The sequence below is a fragment of the Thamnophis elegans genome, chromosome 1 (genome assembly GCF_009769535.1).
Source record: "Thamnophis elegans isolate rThaEle1 chromosome 1, rThaEle1.pri, whole genome shotgun sequence".
Taxonomy (NCBI): domain Eukaryota; kingdom Metazoa; phylum Chordata; class Lepidosauria; order Squamata; family Colubridae; genus Thamnophis; species Thamnophis elegans.
The window spans coordinates 69,645,577-69,668,927 of record NC_045541.1 but is presented as its reverse complement, the minus strand read 5'-3'; the positions used below and the strand labels follow the sequence as shown (position 1 = coordinate 69,668,927).

The window sequence follows — 23,351 nt, the reverse complement described above, 5'->3', positions numbered from 1 at the left end:
TGCGTGGACCCAAATGCTGGCGACCTTGTGTTTGGGCAGCCTATCTCCATCACGTGGTGCTGGTTGGGGAGTGGACAGGCAGGCCATTCAGGAACAAGGAGGGTTCGATGAAAGACCAGATTGACATGCATCAATCCTGGCAAGGTCAGGCGGTAGGCGACCAGGTTGATGACCACTTCAATGGGGAACGGGCCAAGGTACCGGTGGTCTAATTTCTTGACTGGCCGGTCTGATAGAAGGCGCTTCACTTTTCCAATTTTGTGCAAATACAATCCTATCTGCTGTTATAACATCAATAATCAAATACACATTTTCTTTACTATAATTTTCTGGTAAAATCCCCAGCAAAAATATTTCAGGTTTTAAGTCAATATGTTGTTGTATCATTTTTTCCAGCCATGTATGTATTTTAGTCGAATATTTTTTTTTGCTTCTGCGCAGGTCCACCACATGTGATAATACAAGCCCAGTATCTGGTGGCATTTCCAACATTTAGCTGATTTATCTTTAAACATCTTTGCCAGTCTTGCCAGTGGCCAATGCCATCTATAAAACATCATACAAATTTTCTTTATATGCAGTTGACATTGTTAATTTATAATTTCTGTCCCATAGTTGCTTCCATTTAGCTAGTTCTATCATATAACCAAAGTTTTTAGCCCAAGCTATCACTTTTTCTTTCACTTGTTCTTTTTCTAATTTAATACAGTTTTTCTATCATCCTCTCTTCTATTCTTGTTAATATCTTATCTAATTCTGTCAATTCCGTATAAAAACCATATAATTTGGCATCTTTTTCATACCTAGATTGTATTTGCAATTGTGTACACCAATCCATATTGATCCCTTGTTTTTCTAGATCATATTTAGTTTTAAGCTCCCCTTTTTCAGTCAGTATATCTTTATATCTCACAATGTTTCCCCTATTCATAATATTCGGACGTATTAACGTTCCATCGTTGAAAGCCAGACTGGTATCTTTAAGTAATGTTGTTCTCTAACTTACTCCCAAATAATACATTTCTTGTATAATGTCTTTGAAAGTACCCATGTATCTTATTTGTCCCACACCATAAAAAGGCATGCCAACACAATTGCAAGTCATGTCCCTCCAATGTCAATAATCTTGTATTTCTCAATACAATCCATTCTTTCATCCACATTAACACCACTGCCTGGTAATATAGTTCCCAATTTGGTAGTCCAAAGCCTCCTCTCATTCTTGCGTCCTGTAACAGTTTTAACTTGTATTTTTCATATTATAAGATGTACCTGACTATAAGACACACCTAAATTTAGAAGAGGAAAACAACAACAAAAGGTTTTTGGTCTCTGTGCACCGCATTTGGGGCCTTTTTTCGGCCCTTTCCAAACCTTTTTTCTACCCATTTTGAGGCTTTTTTGAGGGTTTTGGGGCACTCTTGGGGGGGGGGCTTTTTGGCCCATTTTGAGGGCTTTTTGGCCCATTTTTGAGGCTTTTTTCAATCCATTTGTGAGCCTTTTTTCCAGTCTATTTTTGAGGCCTTTTGCAGCCCATTTTTGTGGCCCATTTTTGCAGCTTTTTTAAAGGCTTTTTTGGGCTCATTTTTTCCACGAGCCCCTCTGTCCGAAACGACCATTTCAGGTACACTGTGCAGCCAGAAGACATGTTGGACAAACATGTGGGCGGTGGCGCGAGCCGTCAGTAATGCACGACACGGAATGAAGTGTGCCCTTTTCGTCACCATGTCTATCACCACGAACAGTCATAAATCCAGAAAATCAAGAAAAGGGAACCAATTTCCTGGTGGTCTGCAGGAACTCCAAATTTTATTTCCAAGGGAGAGTTTCGCAAGGAGCGCAATCGGAGGCTGAGATCGAGTCCCTCCAGTCTCCCCTTCACGCCGCTGCCGCTTTCCCTGTTCAAGCGCTAAAAAGAGCAACCACAAAGTTACAGAGAGCGCCGGTGGAGGGAAAGGAGGGGGGAATCCTCCGCTGGACGAGGGCTACTTAAAGAGCTGGGTGATGGGGAGGCTGTGATCGCAACGTGCGTCCTCTTGTTTTTATTTCTTAAGGTATAAGTAAATCCCTCCTTTTAGTAGACGGCGGAACTCCGCCCTCCACTTGTTCCGGTTATGTTACTTTCGTTTTTCCTGGTGCTCCTGTATACTTAGTCTTGAGAGGTTGTTGTGAGTAGTTTCTGATTACTTTAAAAAAATAATAGTATGGAATTAATATGTGGACCACCCCATGCCTGCCGGTTCTCCCCCCTCGCCCCTCCGCAGCCATCTTGTAGACGGGAGGATTTCAGGGCGGAATTAGCGGACAGGGAAGAGTTTGCAATCAATCTTGCCGTGATGGAAGTGCGCAATACGCGCAAAGGAGCCGCGTAAACTTACAGACACATTCAATATTTGAAGTTCACCGTTTAAAGAGGAGGGTGGATGGGTCGGTTTTTGCTTAACTTTGACTTCGCTTTCTCCCTTTATCTCTTTCCTCCTTACTATCTTCCCTTGTCGGGATTTGGAGGTTATCTCTTTTGGGGAGGGATATTTGTAACTATGTGCCAATTTCTATTTAGCCATACACCATGGTATTAATGGCGTATATATAAAAGTCCTGTTTGCATGGGAGTCTTCCTGGCTTCTTATGGGTGCCAGGAATATAGCTCAAGAAAGAAGTAGCTGCTTCTTAAGGTCTGTACAAATCCTAATCTTAACTAGTGGGATTAATTGGGGCCATTGGGCCAGTGTTTTAAAAATCCCGAGCGTTATTAGATGTCGATGGCAGTTAGAACTTTACTGTATCACTTCAATCCTTTTTGTGGTTGTCCGGAGTTTTGTTAGAAAACCGAGGCTGGTGGTCAAGTCGTGTTCTGATAAGAAACCTCACCACATCAAGGAAGCAAAGGTGCGATGCAGATCATTTCATGAGCTATAAGCCATAATCATCACAATTATGACAAATCATGGCTTGAACTATCTTGCTTTGTATGTAATGAGTCTATCTCATATATTAGTTTCACCTTTTAAGTTGCATTGCTGAAATAAATGAACTTTTGCACAATATTCTAATTTTTCGAGTTTCACCTGTATATAGGTCATGGTTGTCCCAAACGTCTTTTTCAAAAGGCAACTACAGTTGTTTTTTTTGGGGGGGGGGGGTTTCTTGAAAACATTTTACTTCTCAAGCAAGAAGCTTCTTTGGTTCTGGCTGAATGGTGGCAAAAGGAAGGATTTCTATCCTGAGAAAGTTATGTTTTTACTATCCTGCTCCCTGAAGCCTTCTGGAAATCTTCAGTTTTACTGCATGCAAATAGTATTTCATAAAGTGGCATTAAGCAGAAGGACCAGAATTTGCCTTCTTGATGTTAAGACATTAACTTTTCCTCACTTGTTTGTTTTCAGGTAACTTAGTGGTGGCAACACTTCCAGCAAGAATGGCCAGTGGAACCATAATTTTCATCCCCTCTAATGGAGCAAACATAATCCAAACAGCTCCTGGATTGCCCAGTGCTGCTCTTCAGGCATCTGGAGCAATACCATATCCCCAGTATGGAGTTCAGCAACTTGGAATTTCCACCAGTGCTCCTCAACAAGTCCCACAAAAAAGTCCTTTGGAGAGATTCCTCAAGGCTGAGCCCAAAGTGCTTGGGGTAGGCATGAATTGCTATGTTCCTGTTTGAATCCATTAAGGTTTTAGAGCTATGTAGAGATCTGAGAGCCCCATGTTGAAGTTGTCTGGTTCTGGAATATACTCCAGAAACCCCTGTTCTTCCTGGTGGTTTCATTCATGTTTCTGCAAAACATTCCGACTCCGATATGAGTTTCTTTTACTTTGCTGTTTAATTGAGAAAGTGGAGCTCAGCCATGGTTTCAGACACATCTCTTTTTCTCCCTTCCCTCTGAGAAGTGCAACTGTTGGGCATTTCTTCAGCAGAAACTGGTCATGGATTGGCTGCAACCCAAGTTGGTTGGAGTCACTTTGGGCTTATGACCTTGATCAACTCCCTCCTGCAGAGGAGTCTGTAGTGAGCGGTGATATTTTTTCTCTCAAAGGCCCATCTTGATAATCATAGAGACCTTCTTCCTGGCAAAAGCAGTCCCACTGAAGTCAAACTAGATCATAATCTGGAGTAAATATCTGGTACATAGTGACAATGGGTCTCAAACTGTCCCTTCTCCCCATTTGGATTTTTCATCATAGGAAACTAGGCCTTGGGTCAACAACTGCACTGGAAGCTTAGAAGCCCCAACACCTTTGAAGGACCTTTCAAAGATGTATATAAAGTGATGCCTTTCCTGGGGTGCTAACAAATGAAAATGTTTTTCTCAGATTCAGTGAACAAAGTTGTCTTACTTTGTGTGTTTTCCTTCCACAGGCTGTCCAAATATTGATAGGACTGATTCACATTGGCTTTGGGGCTGTCTCCCTTTGTCTCTTTCCTCCTTACTATCTTCCCTTGTCTGGATTTGGAGGTTATCCCTTCTGGGGAGGGATATTTGTAAGTATATGCTATTTAGCCTTGCACATTGGTATTGATGATTAAGGCATACATATAAAAGTCCCGTTTGCATGGGAATCTTCCTGGCTTCCCATGGGTGCCAGATTTTCTTCCATTGATATTTCAAGTGGACTAAAATATTTTTTTGTTTCTTTTTCCATAGTTCATTTCTTCTGGATCACTATGTGTAGCAGCTGCGAACCGTCCAAATCATACTTTGGTGAGAAAGCTGTATAGCATTTGAATTTCTTTTATGCTGTTTCTTCATAATCACTCAGCACTCTATTAAAAATGAGAGAAGCATGGGAGAGTCAATGACTATGATATGGGTGCTTGTTCTACCAAAGCTTCCTTAGTTGCCACTAGTAATGGTGCTCGTTCTCAGCAAAGTGGTGTCTTCTTGAGTTCTCTAGTCTTGAACCAGACCTCCAACAAGCCAACTTCTTCTTCTCCTCCTCTTCCTCCTCCTCCTCCATCTTGACAGAGGTTCCTGTTTTAGAAGTGTTGCTACATGAAAGCCACATTAAGAAGAAGCTCAGCATGTTAGGAGTAAAAGTATGGAACACCTGTGGGAATCTCTGTAGGAATCAAGGAGAGAGCTGATAACAGCCCTCCTACGTTGCATTCTTTTCCTCTGTCTTTGGTTTAAAGTGTATTCATAGGAACATAGAAATGTTTTTGTCTTGTAAAGGAACATTGTGAATTCAAGAGAAGAAAAACATCCATCTTCATTTTTCGGCCTCCGGAGCCTTCAGAGAAGCTCCTGAAGCCTCTGGAGGGCCTCCGGGGGGGGGGGGGGGCTGTTTTCGCCGTCCCCAGGCTCTTATAAACCCTCTGGAGCCTGGGGAGGGTGAAAAAAGCATGCAAAAATGGGGGGGGGTTTGCGCCTGTCATGTACACATGCACGCTGGGGGTTGCGCATTGCGTTATGGGTGGGCACGCCCGCGCACGACCCCCCCCCACTTGCGCTCTCCCCGCTTATGACACACGAGCCAAAAAAGGTTCGCCATCGCTGCCCTAGAATCAACTGTGGGGTTTTTTTAACCAAAATGTTAAGGTTGAATAATCTTACCGGTTTTCCTGTCACTGTTACCCACCTGACCTTTGATCCGTGGCTGACATCTTGAAACAAAGAAAGAATTTGATGGAAAAGTCCTCAAATGAATTGTGGCATTTGCCTCTCCACTGTGGAAAACCCTGTTATTGCTGCTGTTTGATTCCTATGATCTTACTGAATATTGTCTGGTTTCACCACTGACTGGTTATGTGTCATTAAGTACCCACATAGAATTTCATTCTTACTGTTTTTACTATAATTGGGGCTAATTGTTTTTATGCTTTGCATAAACCTATGCTATAACACTGTAACTGTATTTTCTCTCTTTTTGGTGTATTGCCATTTCAGGTGAAATCTAGTGCAGGACTGAACATCACAAGTGCTATAATGGCATTAATTGGTGTCATCCTGTACCTATGCGAGCTGAGACTCAGTAATAATTTTTGGAGATATGAGGATGACTATGACACTTACAATTTAATTGTAAGTAAAACATCTTGTCTTAAATTTTTGCTTCTTGTGCAGAATTCTGAATATTAGATATGCAGGAAGGATATCCCAAACCCTTTGAGTTTTGTTTGAAAATATTTTCTTCAGTAAGTCTAAGACACAAAAACATGAGTGCTTTTTCATTTGAATGCTTTTTAAAATATATTTGTTAAATAAGGGGAATCAATCTTCTGGTCATTGAGGTGCAAAGTGAGTAGGGGTTTGTAGATTTCTTCTTTCTTCTCCAGTTTGTTTATTTGGTGGAGAGGGGGATAGATTTTTTTAAAAAGTCTAAATGTGTTTTAGATATATTGTTTGACTATGTCTCTGTACAGTGTAAAAAATTGGTTGTTTTACAGTAGGGCTTAGGTAGTGAAAAGCCAAAGAATGCTTGAGAATTTCTATATAAAGTAGAATACAGCTGCACATGTTGAAATCATGTACCAGGTTTTCTTGCCACCTTCACATCCTCATCCCTTCTTTGCATTTGCCACCCAGTTTTAGAAAACTGAAATTTAGGTAAGTTCTGAAGTGTGGATAGTTTATAACCACACCAGTTCCTGGGATCAATCGCTTGAATTTTTAGTATTTTGTAAAGTCTTTTGCTTTTTTCTGAGAGTTAAATCATAATAGTATCACATCCAGGGCTTTTCTCCTTTCCAGCATGAGAGATGATTGGAAAGAAGTTGGGTAAAGAAAATAGATCTAGATGCATCCTTATTGAGGAGGGGAAACAATATATCTTAAGACTGGCTGAATCTCAATCACGTTGCTGCCTTAACCATACTCTGTTGATGCCAATTTTCCCATGAGATTAACTTTACCTTATCCCAAACCATGAGTAAGATTTACACCTGATGTAAGTCACCATTAGCTGTGCTGGTCTAAAACTAGTCTTTTCCTCTCCTCTTATTCTAAGCTCATCCAACAACAAGGTATGTAAAATTTATTTCCCTTCACCCATAATCTTGGAGATAACGTTAGGTGATCAAGAGTGGATATCTTAGGACAGTGCGGAGGTGTATTGATTTTCCTCTTTGGATTAGCCAGCCTCTGTCTTAACCTTTTCTCTTTCTCCTTCTCCCATCAGCACTTTGTTTCTTGAGGTTTCATATTCCCCCCATCTCTCCTCCTTCATCCCAAAGGTGCTTTTTCAAGAGGCAACTGGACTTTCTTGTTTTCCTGTGAAGACATTTAACTTCTCATCCAAGAAGCTTCTTCAGCTCTGACTAGATGGTGGCCTCAACAACTCTCTGAAAGGATGGAAATGACCAGCTGTCTGCAAGGAGTATACATCCTTCCATCCCAGGATGGGAGTCAGACCTGAAGAAACGTCTTGGATGAGAATCAAAATGTCTCAAAGGAAGTCCAGTTGTCTCTTGAAAATGCACCGTTGGGACGACCACGACCTGGATGACTGAGAATCTCCCTAGACACTCTCCTCCATTACTTCTCTCCAGTCAGCAGGAAAACAGAGCCTCTGAATTTCCTGTTGGGAAATGGAGGGCAAACAAATTACATGTATTTATTTCAACAGAGAGTGGGGCAGATGCTTCCCTTTAGAATATTGCAAAAGATAGAGATGCTAATGTTCCCTGATGCAGTTTTGTTAGAGTACACAGGCTGTAGAGGTAGTCTTTACAATTACTTTACAATTATTCAATTTACAATGGAAAATTTAGTATCAATGGCACTCAAAAAAAATTATGACCGCTCCTTGCATTTATGACCATTGCAGCCTCCCCACAGTCACCTGATTAAAATTTGGGGGTTTAGCTACTAGCAATTTATTTAGGACAGTTGCAGCATCCCCTTTGCAACCCCAGTCAGCTTCTCATCAGCAAAGACAGTGGGGGTGGGAAAGATTCACTTAACAACCGTATGATTCTCTTAACTGCAGCTATTTGCTTAACAACAGTGGCAGAAAATGTAAAATTACGCACAATTCACTTAACAATCCCTTTGTTTAGCAGTGGAAAGTCTGGCCCCAATTGCGGCTGTTAAGTCGAGGGTTACCTGTGCAATGCAATTTTCCCCCAATGCAATTATTCCTCCCAGTGTTTCCCAAGGGAGCAGCTGGGAGTCCCTTTTAATGGTGCAGCACATTCAATAAAATAAAATACATACCATTACAGTAATTTCTCAGCAGATTAAAACTATCTCTCCACATGTCTACAGAGTCTACAGAGTGTCGGTCATGGCCTCTCCAGTGTGCTGCTCTTGTTCAGTGTGCTGGAATTTTGCATCGCTGTTTCCCTGGCTCACTTCGGGTGCCAGGCAGCTTGCTGTACTGACGACCAGGTAAATATTTGCTGCTTCAATAATAGCTTTAGCAGTTTTCACTATTAAAGAATGTAAAGAAGATTGTCTGTTTTTCTTCTTTATATCTGCACTCTACCTAACCTGACTGTCCTGACCTGGCTCCCAAACATGACAAGCACATTGTGTTTAACTAAATGTTCCCTTTATTTGGAGCACCAGCAGCCCCGGGCAAAGAGTCTTTGTTTCTCTCACAGCAGGCTAACAAAGTCTCAAAGTGCATATGGAAAGCTATGCTTTTCCCCCTAAAATGGTCCCAACACATTGGGAGTCTCTCTCTCTTCCTCCCCCACCCCCAGTCGTAAAGAAAGTCCTACAAAGTTCGCTTGCTCTTTTCCAGCAGCTCACATTCACACACACACACACACACAGAAGGCGACCCCCCCCCCCAAAGCACTGCAGATTCCAAAAAGAATTATGATAAGTTCCAGACAGGATTCAGAAGTTCAGATTATCAGTGGCTGGCCGACAGGGAAAACAAATAGCTGTCTGCTGCACCTGTTTGTTTCTGCCCCCTGCCTTTTATCACCAGAGTGAGGGTGGGGCTTAAGACTGAGGACACAGACATGGATTTCCACTGCCCTCCTCTGCCTTCTGCACATCTACGTGTTAGGCATTGGACCCAGCTGTTCTCTTCTTCATCAACTACCTCAAGACCTGAGGGCTATTGACTTCCCATCTGAGGGCTGATGGATGGCCCAGGCTCCCCCTCTGTCTCTATCTCTGACAACCTAAATGCTCAGACTCTAAACCTTTTGCCTGTTAATTTTTAGTTTTAAATAATTCTAAGCTATCAAGGATTTCAGCCAGTTGCTGAGACTGCCAGCATCACAGTTAAAAACACACAACTGGAGAATCAACTCCTCCTTCCTGGAGTAACAGGTGTGTCCCTGAATATATATTTTTCTATTGACTATTCTTTTCTCTTACAGCCAACGGTGCTTTTTGTGCCTTACCAAGTCATGGGAGGCGGAGAAGTTGCAAGTGAACCAAATCCTCCACCTCCACCAACTTACGATAACGTGATTACCAAATCTCAGTAAAACAAGAACAACAGGAAGGAAATAGGAGAATGGTTGGCAACAGAAGTTTCAGGAGAAGCAATCACATGATCATGAGGAGGTTGCTACGTGTGAGGACTGGTCATGAGTCACTTTTTTTCAAATTTGTTGTATCTTTGAATGGTTAATAAATAACCAGTTGTAAGTTGAGAGCTACCTGTAATAGTGGTTGCATAATCACTGTGATCCCAAAACAGAAGATGTTTACATATAACCAAAATATTCCATATTATTAGAGTGCTTATGCTGATGAAAAACACAGATTCCAAGCAAATTGCCATTTTTTGTTTTCTATCATCGCATCTCCAACAGGGCAAGCTGGAAACACATTCATTAGCTGTATCCTTGAAGGGTTTATAGTTGTGTAAACATACAATTTCAAAATAAAAGCCATTCATACTTTTATGGAGGGTATATTTAGGGGGTGGGCAACTATGATCCCTTTGCAACCTGTGGACCTCAACTCCTGAGCCTGCAGAGCTGATTCAGATATTCTTGGATTTGAAGTCTACAGTTCTTAAAAGTTCCATAGTTGCCCATTTTTGGTAAATGCCTCAAGAGACTCGATTGAAATGTAGAGATTTGTTGCTTCTTTATCCATAATTACATGGTAAAAAGTTTGACTCCTGCAATGATTTTACAGATGTACAAAATGTACATTTGCAGAGTTGTTTGAGGTTTAATTTGATAGGAAGTATCCTGAACATAATCTAGCTCAGTTGAAATGATGACACTCTTTGCTTCCTTTCTTTGATGAATCTGCATACAGATGGGAAGTTGAAAAACTAGTCTTGTGATGCTGCTGGAACAATCTTAAACCAAATGCATTCAAAATTGTAAAAATGGTAGTAGATTTTAGAAGAAGCCCTCCTATTCTACCATTTGGTCTGGGAAACTACCTGTAGGTTGGCTGAAAAATGTTTATTTCTCAAGTATCCTTCCTTCCCTAGAAGCTGAATTTGTAGGACAGGTTATAGGGAAGGAGGATTAGAAACCATAAGGAAACTTTGATTATCTTCCTGATGCTTCCATGCCACACAAATTCATGATTTTTAAATACTTGAGGTACAATTAAAACCGGAGGCTTTTCTTCAGGATGGGTGACAGACAGTGAGAAAGAAGTCATGGAACTTTGTTTTTATATATGATAGATGCAGGAAGATTATAATATGCTCAAAAGTGGGAAGGTTTAAAATAACCAACAATTGAATGGCTGGTGAAAATGATGGAACTTGCTGATAAGGCTAAATTGACTTCCTTGATTAGAGAAAAGACTGGAAAACGTTTCTTAGAAACTTTGCATGAAAAAAAAATAGCATTAGCAACAACATTTAGGCTTATATACCCTTTAGTGCTTTACAGTATTCGTTGGGTGGTTTACAACATTGAAGCATTTTTTTGCATATTCCCCCCAACAATCTGGGTCCTCATTCTACTGACCCCTGGAAGGCTAAATCAACTTTGAGCCCCACCAAGATCAAATTCTAGACTGGAAAATAGATAGTGGAAAAAAGTGACCATTTTTGTAATCATAAAGTAAGAGATAATTTTGTAATTATGTTTACATTTGCTGCACAGAAAACACTAAGCTTTTGTATTCATTTTTATCTTTTTGTTCTACACTTTTGCCTTTATCTTTCTCTTTGTTTTCTTTACTCTGTATTTCTGGTACTCAGTTGTTTTTTCCAATGGAATAACATATCCTTTACATAAATTAAAAATTGATAATTTTTATTTAGTCACATTATCCATCAATATTATCTCTCACTTGTATATTTATTTTTTTCCTTTCTCTTTGCAGCTTATAAGATAATCGTTTCCTTGGTTTATTCACAAATTGAAAATGTCTGTTTTGTATAACTCAATTTAAATTCCAGTTCTCTTATGGTTAACATGGATAACGTACTGTAAAATCTTAATTTCTTGACAGATTAATGTTCCCTGGTGAATTATTTAACTCATATTTTTATTTCATCCAAAATATTTTGGGCTTCCTCTTGCCTTTTCTTAAATTCAGATTACTGGACCTGCCACACTCACAGCTGGTTATCATCCCATTGATTGAAACACCTGTCTAATTTCCCCTTGAAATGAATTGCTAAGAATTGAACTTAGAACATGAAAAGCCAATATCATAATATAGGGAAATTATCTTGGCATCTAGAAGAGATCTAGAAGAGATAACGGAAGCTGCTTTCTAAAAATATGAAATCTGGGACTAGCTTAGCTCATCTGGAGGGGGAGGGGGGTAGAAGCCGTCTCCGTTTCTAAAACATTATTATTACAGCATCGAAACTACCACAGCCCCATAGACGTTCGTAGAACAGCCCAATACAAAATAGCAATAGGAGGATCAGGACTCCAGAGGGCGCACTCGCGTAACATACATAATGAAAGAAGCCCCCCCCCCCTTTCCAATAGAGCAGAAATTATGGTAGAGAACAGTCAACCAAAAAGCAAATGTTCAGTTTAAATAAGTACGAAAGGAAACGAGGTTTTCCCATCCTAACTGCCAATACACGGAGAGGATTTGCCTTTGGCATGTATTTATTGGCTAAGGGATGCGGCCCAGATGTTTCAGCGCCCTCTGAGGTTTTCCAGGGAGAGTTTCGCAAGGAGCGCAATCGGAGGCTGAGGTCGAGTCCCTCCAGCTTCTCCTTCACGCCGCTGCCGCTTTCCCTGTTCAAGCGCTAAGAAGAGAAACCCGAAAGCTACAGAGAGGGCCGGTGGAGGGAAGCGGGGGGGGATCCTTCGCTGGACGAAGGCTACTTAAAGAGCGGGGGGGGGGGGCTGTGATCGCAATGCGTGTCCTATTCTTTTTATTTCTTGCGATTCCTGCAAAAATCGTGGAAGTCTCCGAGGGGTTGAAAACGGGTCCCTCCAAGGCGGGACTTGCGCATTTGGAGAGAGAAGCAAAAGATGTCGAGGGATGAGTTTGATTTCAGGGATTCGTTTTAGTCTGGGAATAACAGGACTTTATAAAGTTGGAGAGTTTTCCTGTCATCTCTGAACAAGCAGAAAGTTCACCGCCCCAAACTGTTATCTGTTGCAACAGTTAAAGGGGCAAGAAAGAAGTTCTTTTCTGGAATCCTTTATTAAGGGATGAGCACATTCCTCCTTCTAGTAGACGGCGGAACCGCACCCTCCGCTTGTTCCTGTTTTGTTATTTTCTTTTCCTGGGGCTTCCGTGTACTTCGTCTTGAGAGGTGGTCGTGAGTAATTTTTTTAAAAAAAAATAGTATGGAATTAATATGTGGACCCTCCCGTGCCTGCCGCTTCTCCTCCGCAGCCATCCAGCTGAGTCTTCTCAGCCACGCAGCCCCCGCAGGTCTTGTAGACGGGAGGATTTCAGGGCAGAATTAGCGGACAGAGAAGAGTTTGCAATCAATCTTGCCCTGATGGAAGTGCCCAATACGCGCAAAGGAGCCACGTAAACTTACAAAAGTTAAATATTTGAAGTTCGCCATTCAAAGGAGGTGGATGGGTCGATTTTCCCTTAACTTTGGCTTCTAATTAATGCAGCTCAATACAGCTTTCTCTAAAGGTCTGTACAAATAGTAACCATGGGATTAATTCGGGCCGTTTTGTAGGAGTTTTCAAAATCCGGAGCGTTATTGGAGGTCCATGGCAGTTAGGACTTTACTGAATCTCTTCACTGCTTTATGGAGTTGTCCGGAGTTTTGTTAGAAAACTGAGGCTGGTGGTCAAATTGTGTTCTCATTCCATTGACAAATGTAATATAAGCATTTTTCCATGTTCTGATTAATTAAGGCAACTGGTGTTTTGGGGGAATTTTTCCTTGAAAACATTTTGCTTCCCAAGCAAGAAGCTTCTTTGGTTTTGGATGAATGTTGGGGAAAACAAGGATTTCTATCGCTGAGAAAGTTGTATGTTTTTACTATCCTGCTCCCTGAAGCCATCTGGAAATCTTCTTCAGTTTTACTGCAGGCAAATATTATCTCATATAAAGTGACATTACGGAGAAGGGCCAGAATTTGCCTTCTTGATGTTAAAGACATTAACTTTTCCTCACTTGTTTGTTTTCAGGTAACTTAGCGGTAGCAACACTTCCAGCAAGAATGGCCAATAAAAATAGTTCTCATCCCTTCTAATGGAGCAAACATAATCCAAACGTCTCCTGGATCGCCCAATGTTGCTCTTCTGGCATCTGGAGCAACTCCATATCCCCAGTATGGAACTCAGCAACTTGGAATTCCCACCAGTGCTCCTCAACAAGTCCCACAAAAGAGTCCTTTGGAGAGATTCCTCAAGGCTGAGCCAAAAGTGCTTGGGGTGGGCATGCATTGCATTGAAGTCCATTAAGACTTTATTGGTTATATAAAAACCTGTGAGCTCCCTGTTGAAGTTAGAGAAGTTAGTTTGGCTATTGTCTGGTTCTGGAATATACTTCAGAAACATCTGTTATTCCTGGTACTTTTGTGTTTCTACAAAAAATTCTGAGTCCAATATGAAGTTTCTTTTTCTCCCTTCCCTATGGGAAGTGCAACTTTTGGGCATTTCTCCAGAAGAACCTAGTAATGGATTGGTTCCAGCCCAAAGTGTTTGAAGATACTTTGTTCTTATGTCTGTGATCAACATCCTCCTACAGACTCCTCTGTAGTGAGAGAAGTGACATTTTTCTCATGAAGACCTATATTCTTACAGACCTTCCTGGCAAAAAGCAGTCCCACTGAGGGTCAAACTAGATCGTAATCTGGAGTAAATGTCCGATAACATAGTGACAACTGTGTCTCAAACTGTCCCTTCTCCCCATTTGGATTTTTCACCATAGGAAACCAGGCCTTGGGTCAACACCTGCGCTGGAAGCTGAGAAGCCCCGATTTCTCAGATTCAGAGAATTAGTCTTATATTGTGTGTTTTCTTTCTGCAGGCTATCCAAATCATGATTGGGCTGCTCCACATTGGCTTTGGGGCTGCCTCGCATCGGCTATTTTCTTTTTACTATCTTACCTTGCCTGCAATTGGAGGTTACCCCTTTTGGGGAGGGATATTTGTAAGTATGTGCACATTTTTATTGAGTCATGGCCCATGGTAGTAATGGCCAACAGATAAAAGTCCTGTTTGCATTGGAGCCTATCTGGCTTCTCACTGGTGCCAGATTTTTCTGAAATTGTTTTCTGTTGATATTTCCAGAGGACTAAAATAAATCTTTTTCTTTTACCACAGTTCATTTCTAGTGGATCACTATGTGTAGCAGCTGTGCACCATCCAAGTCTTGATTTGGTGAGAAACCTATGTAACATTTGAATTTCCTTTATAGTATCTTTTTGTATGCACTTAGGACCTTTTATTGTGTCAATTCTCTTCAGATACTGCTTAGTCTTAAATCAACATTTGGGAAAGAAAAACAAACTCAAAAGCCCCCTTTGATCAACTTTTGCTTCTAAGCATTGCTTCCATTGAAAGTTCTATGTCAACAGTAGACAATGTTCAGCCATCCAGAATTTGAGACTCCCCTGGTCCCTATTTTGTAGGGGCTTTTTTACCAAGTTCCCTTCCTGATGTGCAACCTGCAAAACTACAGGTCCTGTCAGCAGCATGACAAAAATGAGAGAAACCTGAGACACTCAATGACCATCATATGGGTGCTTGTTCTACCAGAGCTTCCTTAGTTGCTACTAGTAATGGTGCTAGTCCTGAGCAAAAAGGTGTCTTCTTGAGTTCTCTGAACCAGACCTTCAACATGCCACCTCCTTCTCCTCTTCCTCCATCTTAATAGAGGTTCCTGTTTCAAAAGTATTCCTACATGAAAGCAACATTAGGAAGCAGCTCAGCATGTTAGGAGTGAAAATATGGAATAAGTGTGAGAATCCTCCTGGGAATCAAAGGGAGAGCTGATGGTGGCCCTCCTGCAAAGGGCTTGCTTTCTCTCCCCGCCCCCCCCCCCCATTGATTTAAAGGGTGTTCATGGCAACAAGGAAATGTTTTTGTCTTGTAAAGGAACACAGTGTGGATGCAAGAGAAGAAAAATGATAGAAAAATCTTGATAGAAAAATACTGTGTTCCTAACAGGGGGGAACTGAAAAGAGCAAATTTTAAATGCTCACAATCCTCACTATTGGCTCCAAGGGTTTCTCCATTCCCATCTCTCTAGTAGCCTCTCTGTAGTGTTGTATAGCTAAAAGAGCATTTCACATCAACATTGAATGCTCAGAGTGCATTGCGTCCTATAATAAACAGTGTGGGATTTCTCTAGCTGTAATGTTAAGGGTGAATAATTCTTACCGCTTTTTCCTGTCACTGTTACCCACTTGGCCTTCAATGGAGGCTGACAGCCAGAAACAGAAAGAAGGAATTTGACAGTGAAAAGTCTTCAAATGAATTGTGACATTTGTATTTCCACTGTGGGAAAATGTGTTGTTGATTGCCATGATCTTAGTGGAGGTTGTCTGGTTTCACCACTGACTGGTCATTAAACACACACACATAGATGGAATTCTGTCACTGTTTTTACCATAGTTGGGGATAATTGTTTTTATGCTTTCCATTTAGTAAGACTTATGCTGACACTGTAACTGTATTTTCTCTCCTTCTGCTGTATTGCTGTTTCAGGTGAAATCCAGTGTAGGAATGAACATCACAAGTGCTATAATGGCATTAATTGGTATCATGATCTGTATGTCCGAGTTGATAATCAGCACTATTCCTGTATATAATGCTACATTTATAATTGTAAGTAAACCAATCTCTTCTTAAATTTTAGCTTCACATGCAGACTCCAGAAGGAGATTATGTATGCAGTTGGGATATCCCAGACCCTTTGAATTTTGTTTGAAAGTCTCAGACTCTTCCTTGAATAAGTCTCAGTCCCAAAGACATGTGTTCTATTTCATTTGACTTTTTAAAAGATATATATACATATACATATACATATACATATACATATATATATATGTTATATTTGTGCCGTTGGTGAGGCAAGACCGCAGCAGCGGCGAGAAGCAACGTCCCCGGCACTGTGTCCGACAGGCGTCTTGCATTTGTGGCAGACATAAACGCCTTGCCCCAGCCTCCTCCGATGAACAATCCTGCTGTCCCGGCCTGCAGCCAGCCCACCCACCCCTCGCCCGACCTGCTCCCTGCCTGGACTCACCGCTCTCCTCCTCCTCCTCCTCCTCCTCCTCCTCGTCCCCGCTCGGTGCTGGGCTGGCCGCAGGCCGGGGCATCAGGATTGTTTGTCGGAGGAGGCGGGGGAGCAAGGCGGGGGAGCACGACGGTGGCGAGAAGCATCTCAGATGGAGCCGGGACACCCGGAAGGCAAGCCGGCACTTCGGCATGCCTTTAAGTGCCGGCTTGCCTTCCGGGTGTCCTGGCTCCATCTGAGATGCTTCTCGCCGCCGTCGCGTTCCAACGCGGCGCCTCCTCATACGAACAATCCTGCTGCCCCAGCCTGCAGCCAGCCCACCCACCCCCGCCCGACCTGCTCCCTGCCTGGACTCACTGCTCTCCTCCTCCTCCTCCTCCCCGCTCGGTGCTGGGCTTTAAAGGGCTCCCCTCTCTCCAGCCAGCCAGCCCACCCAGCCAGCCAATTCCTCCCACCACCACCACTGTGTCCAACAGGCCAGGTGTCTCGCGTTTATGGCGGACATAAATGCAAGACGCCTGGCCTGTTGAAACACAGCGGCGAGAACGTCCCTGCTGCTTCCGTGCTCCGCCGCCTCGCCCCCCTGCCTCCTCCGACCCCACCGCTGTGAAGAAAGAAAAAAAACACACACACAAACCTCACAATAAAAAAATTACAAATTAAATTACAATAAATTTGAATCCCCCCTCCCTCCGTCCGATCCACCTTTTCCAGCTGTGGAAACTCTCTCAACTCTCCTCTTGTCTGCCCAACGTAAGCGTGCTCAACGTAAGCGTGCTCATAAGGCATGATTCGCTGCTCCCCGATCAGGAAGCAGGAGAATCAGTGCCTCTTTTGCATATGAAAGTTTTCGGTTTTTAACTCCTCCTTAACTTTTAAAAGGCGAACAATTCCTTAGGCAAAAGAGGCCACCAGTTCTCTGGCCTGCACGTCCCTGCTACCTACCTACCTACCTACACACACTTTCTCTCTCCCTACCTTCATACTGTCTTTCTCTCTCTATTTCTCTCTCTCTCTCTATCCCTTTACCTACCTACCTACCTAACAGGGACGTGCAGTCACTAGAGGCAGGGGAGGCGGGGCCTCACCAGTCTCTTGAGGGAAAGGAAGAATTTTAAATAATTTTTTTAAAATAATTAAAGCCAGGGTAGTTGCTACCAGATTCAAAGTCACAGTGGCTTGGTGTCTGCTCTCAGTGTTAACTATGGGTGGAGGCCAGAGAACTCGGGGCCTCTTTTGCCTAAGGAATTGGGCTGGCTGCAGGCTGGGGCAGCAGGATTGTTCGTATGATGAGGCGGGGGGGGGGCAAGGCGTTGGAACGCGACGGCGGCGAGAAGCATCTCAGATGGAGCCAGGACACCCGGAAGGCAAGCCGGCACTTAAAGGCATGCCGAAGTGCCGGCTTGCCTTCCGGGTGTCCCGGCTCCATCTGAGATGCTTCTCACCACCGTCGCGCTCCCCCGCCTTGCTCCCCCGCCTCCTCCGACAAACAATCCTGATGCCCCGGCCTGCGGCCAGCCCAGCACCGAGCGGGGATGAGGAGGAGGAGGAGGAGGAGGAGGTGGAGGAGGAGGAGAAGAGCGGTGAGTCCAGGCAGGGAGCAGGTCGGGTGAGGGGTGGGTGGGCTGGCTGCAGGCCGGGACAGCAGGATTGTTCATCGGAGGAGGCTGGGGGCAAGGCAGTGGAGCGCGACGGCGGCGAGAAGCAACACCCTCACCACTGTGTCCGACAGGCGTCTCGCGTTTATGTCCACCATAAATGCGAGACGCCTGTCGGACACAGTGCCAGGGACGTTGCTTCTCGCCGCTGCTGCGGTCTTGCCTCACCAACAGTAACCTTCACCGCACGTCACTGCTACCTAACTACTCTCTCTTTCTCCCTACCTATCTACTGTATTTCTCTCTCCCCCCCCCCTCTTTCTCTGACCAGCTGTCTACAAGGAGTATACATCCTTCCATTCCCCTACCATCCATCCCCTGAAGAAGCTTCTTGGATAAGAAGTTAATCGTCTCCACAGGAAAACAAGAAAGTCCAGTTGCCTCTTGAAAAAGCACCTTTGGGACAACCATGACCTGAATGGCTGAGAATCTCCCTAGACACTCTCCTCCATTACTTCTCTCCAGGCAGCAGGGGGGAAAAACTCCTCTAAATTTCCTATTGGGAAATGGAGGGCAAGCAAATTGCATCTATTTACTTTGACAGACAGATAGGCAATATCTACATTTGATAAATAAGTAAAATAAATATATTTGTAGTATGGTTTAATCTCTGGCAGAGAAGATGGCTTCATCTTGTGTGTTTCAGATCTTCTGTCTTGCAGGATACATCTAATTGTGGCATGAGTTGTCTTCCTCTTTTCAGAAGATTAGTAGTGCTTGTGCTATCAGTACCCAGTGTCTTTTGATATGTATCTTTATTTTACCTTAAATTTAACTTGAGAGATGCCCAAACTGAGGGTAGAAGGAAAGTACAGCAGATACCACATTTCTGTTGTGGTATCCTGAGTGATGGATGTTTTCCTTATTGGCTGATGACATGCTGAAAATGGATGGCAGCAAAGTCAGAGGAGGAAACCAGTCTGTAACACCTTGGGATTTTTAGAAGCCAGGCAATCGCATTCAGGAGTAAATCAGAACAGGTGCAACAATGGGCAGGAAAGGGTCTGGCAATAGGGACAAGGTATTTGATGCCTTTATTATTTATGGTGTTGACTCAAGGATAAATTACGCACATTGGTTTATTAGGTTCAGGAGGCACCACACATTGAAACAGGGCTCTTCCAAAGCAACAGGTGCAGATCAGAATCTGTCTGAATGATTGTAAGTGGTTCTGGGGGAGAGGAATGGAGATGGCATATTTTCCAAATAAGGAAAATGGGCAGGTTGCAGAATGAATTAGTTTGCTTTCACTGCTTTGGGTTCAGGAAAACATACATGTACTGTGTTTGGGTCATCTTAAATTGCACACCTTGTTGTGGGGAACATGTCCCTTTAAATAAGAAAGCAGAGGGATTGGAGATAAGCAAAAGAAAGCATCTTTCACTGACCTGCAAAGCTAGAGGGATCACTGGAAGCAGCTTGGGATCCCTTTTAATTGTAAAGCATATAAAGTAAAATAAAATATATATGACTACATTAATTTCTCAGCAAATTACAACTATCTTTCCACAGGATACTGCAGAGAGAATCAGTTATGGCTTCTCATCTTTGTTCCTCTTGTTCAGCGTGCTGGAATTTTGCATTGCTGTTTCCCTGGCTCATTTCGGGTGTCAGGCAACTTGCTGTAGTTATGCCCAGGTAAATATTTGATTCTTTAATAATAGCTTTAGCAGTGTTAAAGAATGTAAAGAAGATTGTCTGTTTTTCTTCTTTATATTTACATTTGCTTGTTTCTTTGCTTTAACCCTGTACAATAGGTAAGATTGGTTGCTCAGCTTACCCAGTAAGCTTTGAGGTTTAAATTGTGATCCAACACCCTGTGGTTATTTGCTTATGCATATGGAATAATTAGGTGACATGATTTTTCCCCAGCTTCTGTTGTGCTAGAGCAGTGTTTCTCAACCTTGGCAACTTGAAGATGTCTGGATTTGAACTCCCAGAATTCCCCAGCCAGCGAATGCTGGCTGGGGAATTCTGGGAGTTGAAGTCCAGACATCTTCAAGTGCCAAGGTTGAGAAACACTGTGCTAGAGAGTGAATGTCATGAATAGAACAAAGTTTGTGTGGTCTCTTTATAATTCAGTTATGCAGAAATTGATGTCTACATTTTAGGGGGATCAGTTCTCAATATTTTTACTTTAGTAGTCTGACTACATTAATTTAAAGTATCTGTTACTTGGTCACATTTTCTCTCACATTTACAAAAAAATACATCTTTTTCATTTTTTTAAAAAAGTAACATTATTTTTAATTCTCAGAAAAACACCTGAATATAGCTGTGCTACCTAATATCTCCAAAAATAGATGTAGTAACAAAGGGGTTCTCACAGCACTACAAAGACCTTTGAAAAAAATCAGTTGGAAACAATTGAATTACCAACCACGGACCAACATTCTGCATTGGCAAGTTTGGTGGGTTAGAAAGCCATGTTTGTCCCCTTGTTCGGCTAAAGCAACAATTGGCTTCCTTTTGTACCAATAACAAAGATATTCTGACCTTTCAGAAATGCTTTAGAATAATTGGAGAAGCAGAGGATGGGACAGAACAAAGACTGAAGGGGATAAATATGACTGGAGTTGATAAAATAGAAGAACTCTAAAAATATTGCAAGCAGCTCAATCAGCATACAGAGATACCTGTCTTGGGTTCCTTGGTGGTCTTTAGCTCGGTTGTTTTCTTGCAGATTTTTCATTACTCAAATTAGGTAACATCATCAGTGCAGGTTTATTATTTGGGTAGTAAAGTATCTGCAAAAAACCAACCAAGCTCAGAAAGCATCAAGGTCCCCTCATTTCGATCCTGAGCTACATAGTATATTCTCCTTTATCGGCACCTATATCCATTCACAGCAACTGTCAGTTGAAGCCATTTCAGAAACCAAAATAATAACCTCCCCAAGAGGGAAATCCATCTTCTTAGGGCCTTTAAACTGTTAAAATAAGTTAATAATCTGATAGCATTTATGAATAACTCAGATGCAATTTATTTATTTATTTAGTCCTCAAGCTGGGCTCTAGAAGGTTTACAACAACACAATAACCATACGCATACAGAAATATAAAATACATGCAATATAAAACTGCAATAAAAACTAAAGCTCAAAGTAAAATCAGTCCCCAAAGATCCTCAGGAGAAGCCAGTTCACTTCTCTTACCACTTCCCAGAGGACCATCCCAATTGGTACCATCTTTATTTCAGAAGGTCATCTATTCTACACAGAGAACACTCACTGGGGATGGGGTGGAGGGGGGTTGTTTTCCTCTCACACCTGTTGATAGGTAGGCGGGAGATCCTGAGGAGACATTTTGTGAATATGTGGATCAGGGGTGGGTTCTGGCTGGCTTTACTGCCAGTTTGCTTGTGTGTACACTGCATGCACGCACATCTGCAGTTCAATTAAAATTGTCCTGCGCATGCACAGAACCTAAAAATCAAGATGGTGATGGCAGCGATTGGGGAACCTGTTCAGGGACTTGGCAGGCCTGGGTTGCTGCTGGTTCCAGTGACCCAGGCTGCCATACCATTACTGGTTTGGCCAAACCGTTAGGAACCCACCTCTAGTGTGGATAAAGCCCAGCAGATTTGATCAGCAAAAGTTACTTAAATGTCCATCATTTGCCTGTTAATTTATAGTTTTAAATAATTATCTATCAGTATCTATCAAGGATTTCAGCTGTTGGTGAGACTGCCAGCAATTGTGACTAGCATCGCAGTTAAAAACACACAACTGGAGAATCTATTCCTCCTACCTAGAGTAAGAGATGCATCCCTGAGTACTTTTTGTCTTGACTATTCTTTTCTGTTACAGCCAACCAACCCTTCTGTGCCTTACCAAGTCATTGGAGATGAAGCAGTCACAAATCAATGAAATCCTCTTTCTCCACCAATTTACAGTAACATGGTTGCCACATCTCAGTAAAACAAGAACACCAGGAAGGAAATGTGAGAAGAGTTGCAACAGTGGTGCATTTCATATTACTTTACTTTGTCCTCTGGCTTCCTAGTTTATTTTTCAATTGCAGCCTTTAAGCACCAAATTAACTGGTGGCAAATTTTAAAGTTCTTCTATTTTACTTAATAGTTATAATGCTTTCCAAGAAGCAAGAATTTGTGCTGCAAATATCAGCATTTTTATGAAGAAGTGCACTCCCTACAGTGGATGATGGAGACTGTTTGTTACGCTTGTTTATACCCTGCATGATGTTTGTTTTTACGTGAAATATAGAATGAAGTAGGTGTTCTGATGCTACAAAAAAGAAAAAAAAACAGCTACTAAAATTAAAACACAAATTATTAATAAAACATGTCATTGACACAATACAGATAGTTCTCAACTTACAGCTGCAATTTGGACCAGAAATCCATTGCTAAGTGAGACAGTTAAGTGAATTGTGCCCGATTTATGACCTTTTTTGCTACTGTCGATAAGTGAATTATTTTGTTTGTTCAGTGAGTCACATGATCATTAAGTGAACCTGGTTCCCCACATTTGATTTTTTAAAAGCCAGCTGGGAAGGTCAAAAATAGTAATCACGCACCCTGGCATGATGTCATATATACATGCTGGTTGCCAAGCATCTAGAGCCGAGGTGGCGCAGTGGTTAAATACAGCACTGTAGGCTACTTCAGCTGACTGCAGTTCTGCAGTTCGGCTGTTCAAATCTCACTGGCTCAGGGTTGACTCAGCCTTCCATCCTTCCGAGGTGGGTAAAATGAGGACCTGAATTGTTGTTGGGGGCAGTATGCTGACTCTGTAAACTGCTTAGAGAGGGCTGAAAGCCTATGAAGCGGTATATAAGTCTAACTGCTATTGCTATTGCTATCTTGAGTTTTGCTCATATGACCATGGGGAGGCTGCTACGTGTGAGGACTGGTCATGAGTCACTTTTTTTCAAGTCTTTTGTAATTTTGAATGATCACTAAACAATCAGTTGTAAGTTGAGAACTACCTGTAATAGTGGTTGCATAATCACTGTGATCCCAAAACAGAAGTTGCATATAATTACAGTATTTCATATTGTTAGGGCATTTAAGCTGAATATATGCAGTTGGATGGGTAATATGATCCCTTTACAATCTATGAAACTTCAACACCAAGGATTCCTGAGCCAATATGGCTGATTCAGGTATTCTGGGAGTTGAAGTTCATAAAGGTTCCAGAGTTGCCCATTCCTGGTGT

General features: G+C 42.3%; 1 protein-coding gene and 1 pseudogene across 7 annotated transcripts; both read left to right on the top strand.

Moving 5' to 3' along the window:
- The first annotated feature begins 1,809 nt into the window (after positions 1-1,809).
- LOC116510113 (membrane-spanning 4-domains subfamily A member 15-like) lies at positions 1,810-10,882 on the top strand. Of its 7 annotated transcripts, none has more exons than XM_032219562.1 (7): positions 1,810-2,054; positions 3,396-3,634; positions 4,361-4,483; positions 4,647-4,703; positions 5,889-6,023; positions 8,208-8,330; positions 9,281-10,882. In XM_032219562.1, exons 2-7 carry the CDS (start codon positions 3,419-3,421, stop codon positions 9,389-9,391), a joined length of 765 nt encoding a protein of 254 aa, XP_032075453.1. In that variant the 5' UTR covers positions 1,810-2,054; positions 3,396-3,418; the 3' UTR covers positions 9,392-10,882. The 7 variants fall into 7 exon arrangements, with proteins under 7 accessions (XP_032075453.1, XP_032075461.1, XP_032075425.1 ...); XM_032219570.1 differs by having other exon boundaries at positions 3,387-3,634; XM_032219534.1 differs by lacking the exon at positions 1,810-2,054 and adding an exon at positions 2,091-2,168 and having other exon boundaries at positions 3,387-3,634.
- A 376-nt stretch (positions 10,883-11,258) lies between these two features.
- On the top strand, positions 11,259-22,463 carry LOC116510108 (annotated as a pseudogene).
- Positions 22,464-23,351: the final 888 nt, after the last annotated feature.

Bases quoted from the DNA above. Each gene is read 5' to 3' on its own strand.
- LOC116510113 (XM_032219516.1), top strand. The intron at 3,635-4,360 runs GTAGGCATGAAT...TTCCTTCCACAG, and splicing joins CTGAGCCCAAAGTGCTTGGG to GCTGTCCAAATATTGATAGG. The intron at 4,704-5,888 runs GTGAGAAAGCTG...TTGCCATTTCAG, and splicing joins ACCGTCCAAATCATACTTTG to GTGAAATCTAGTGCAGGACT.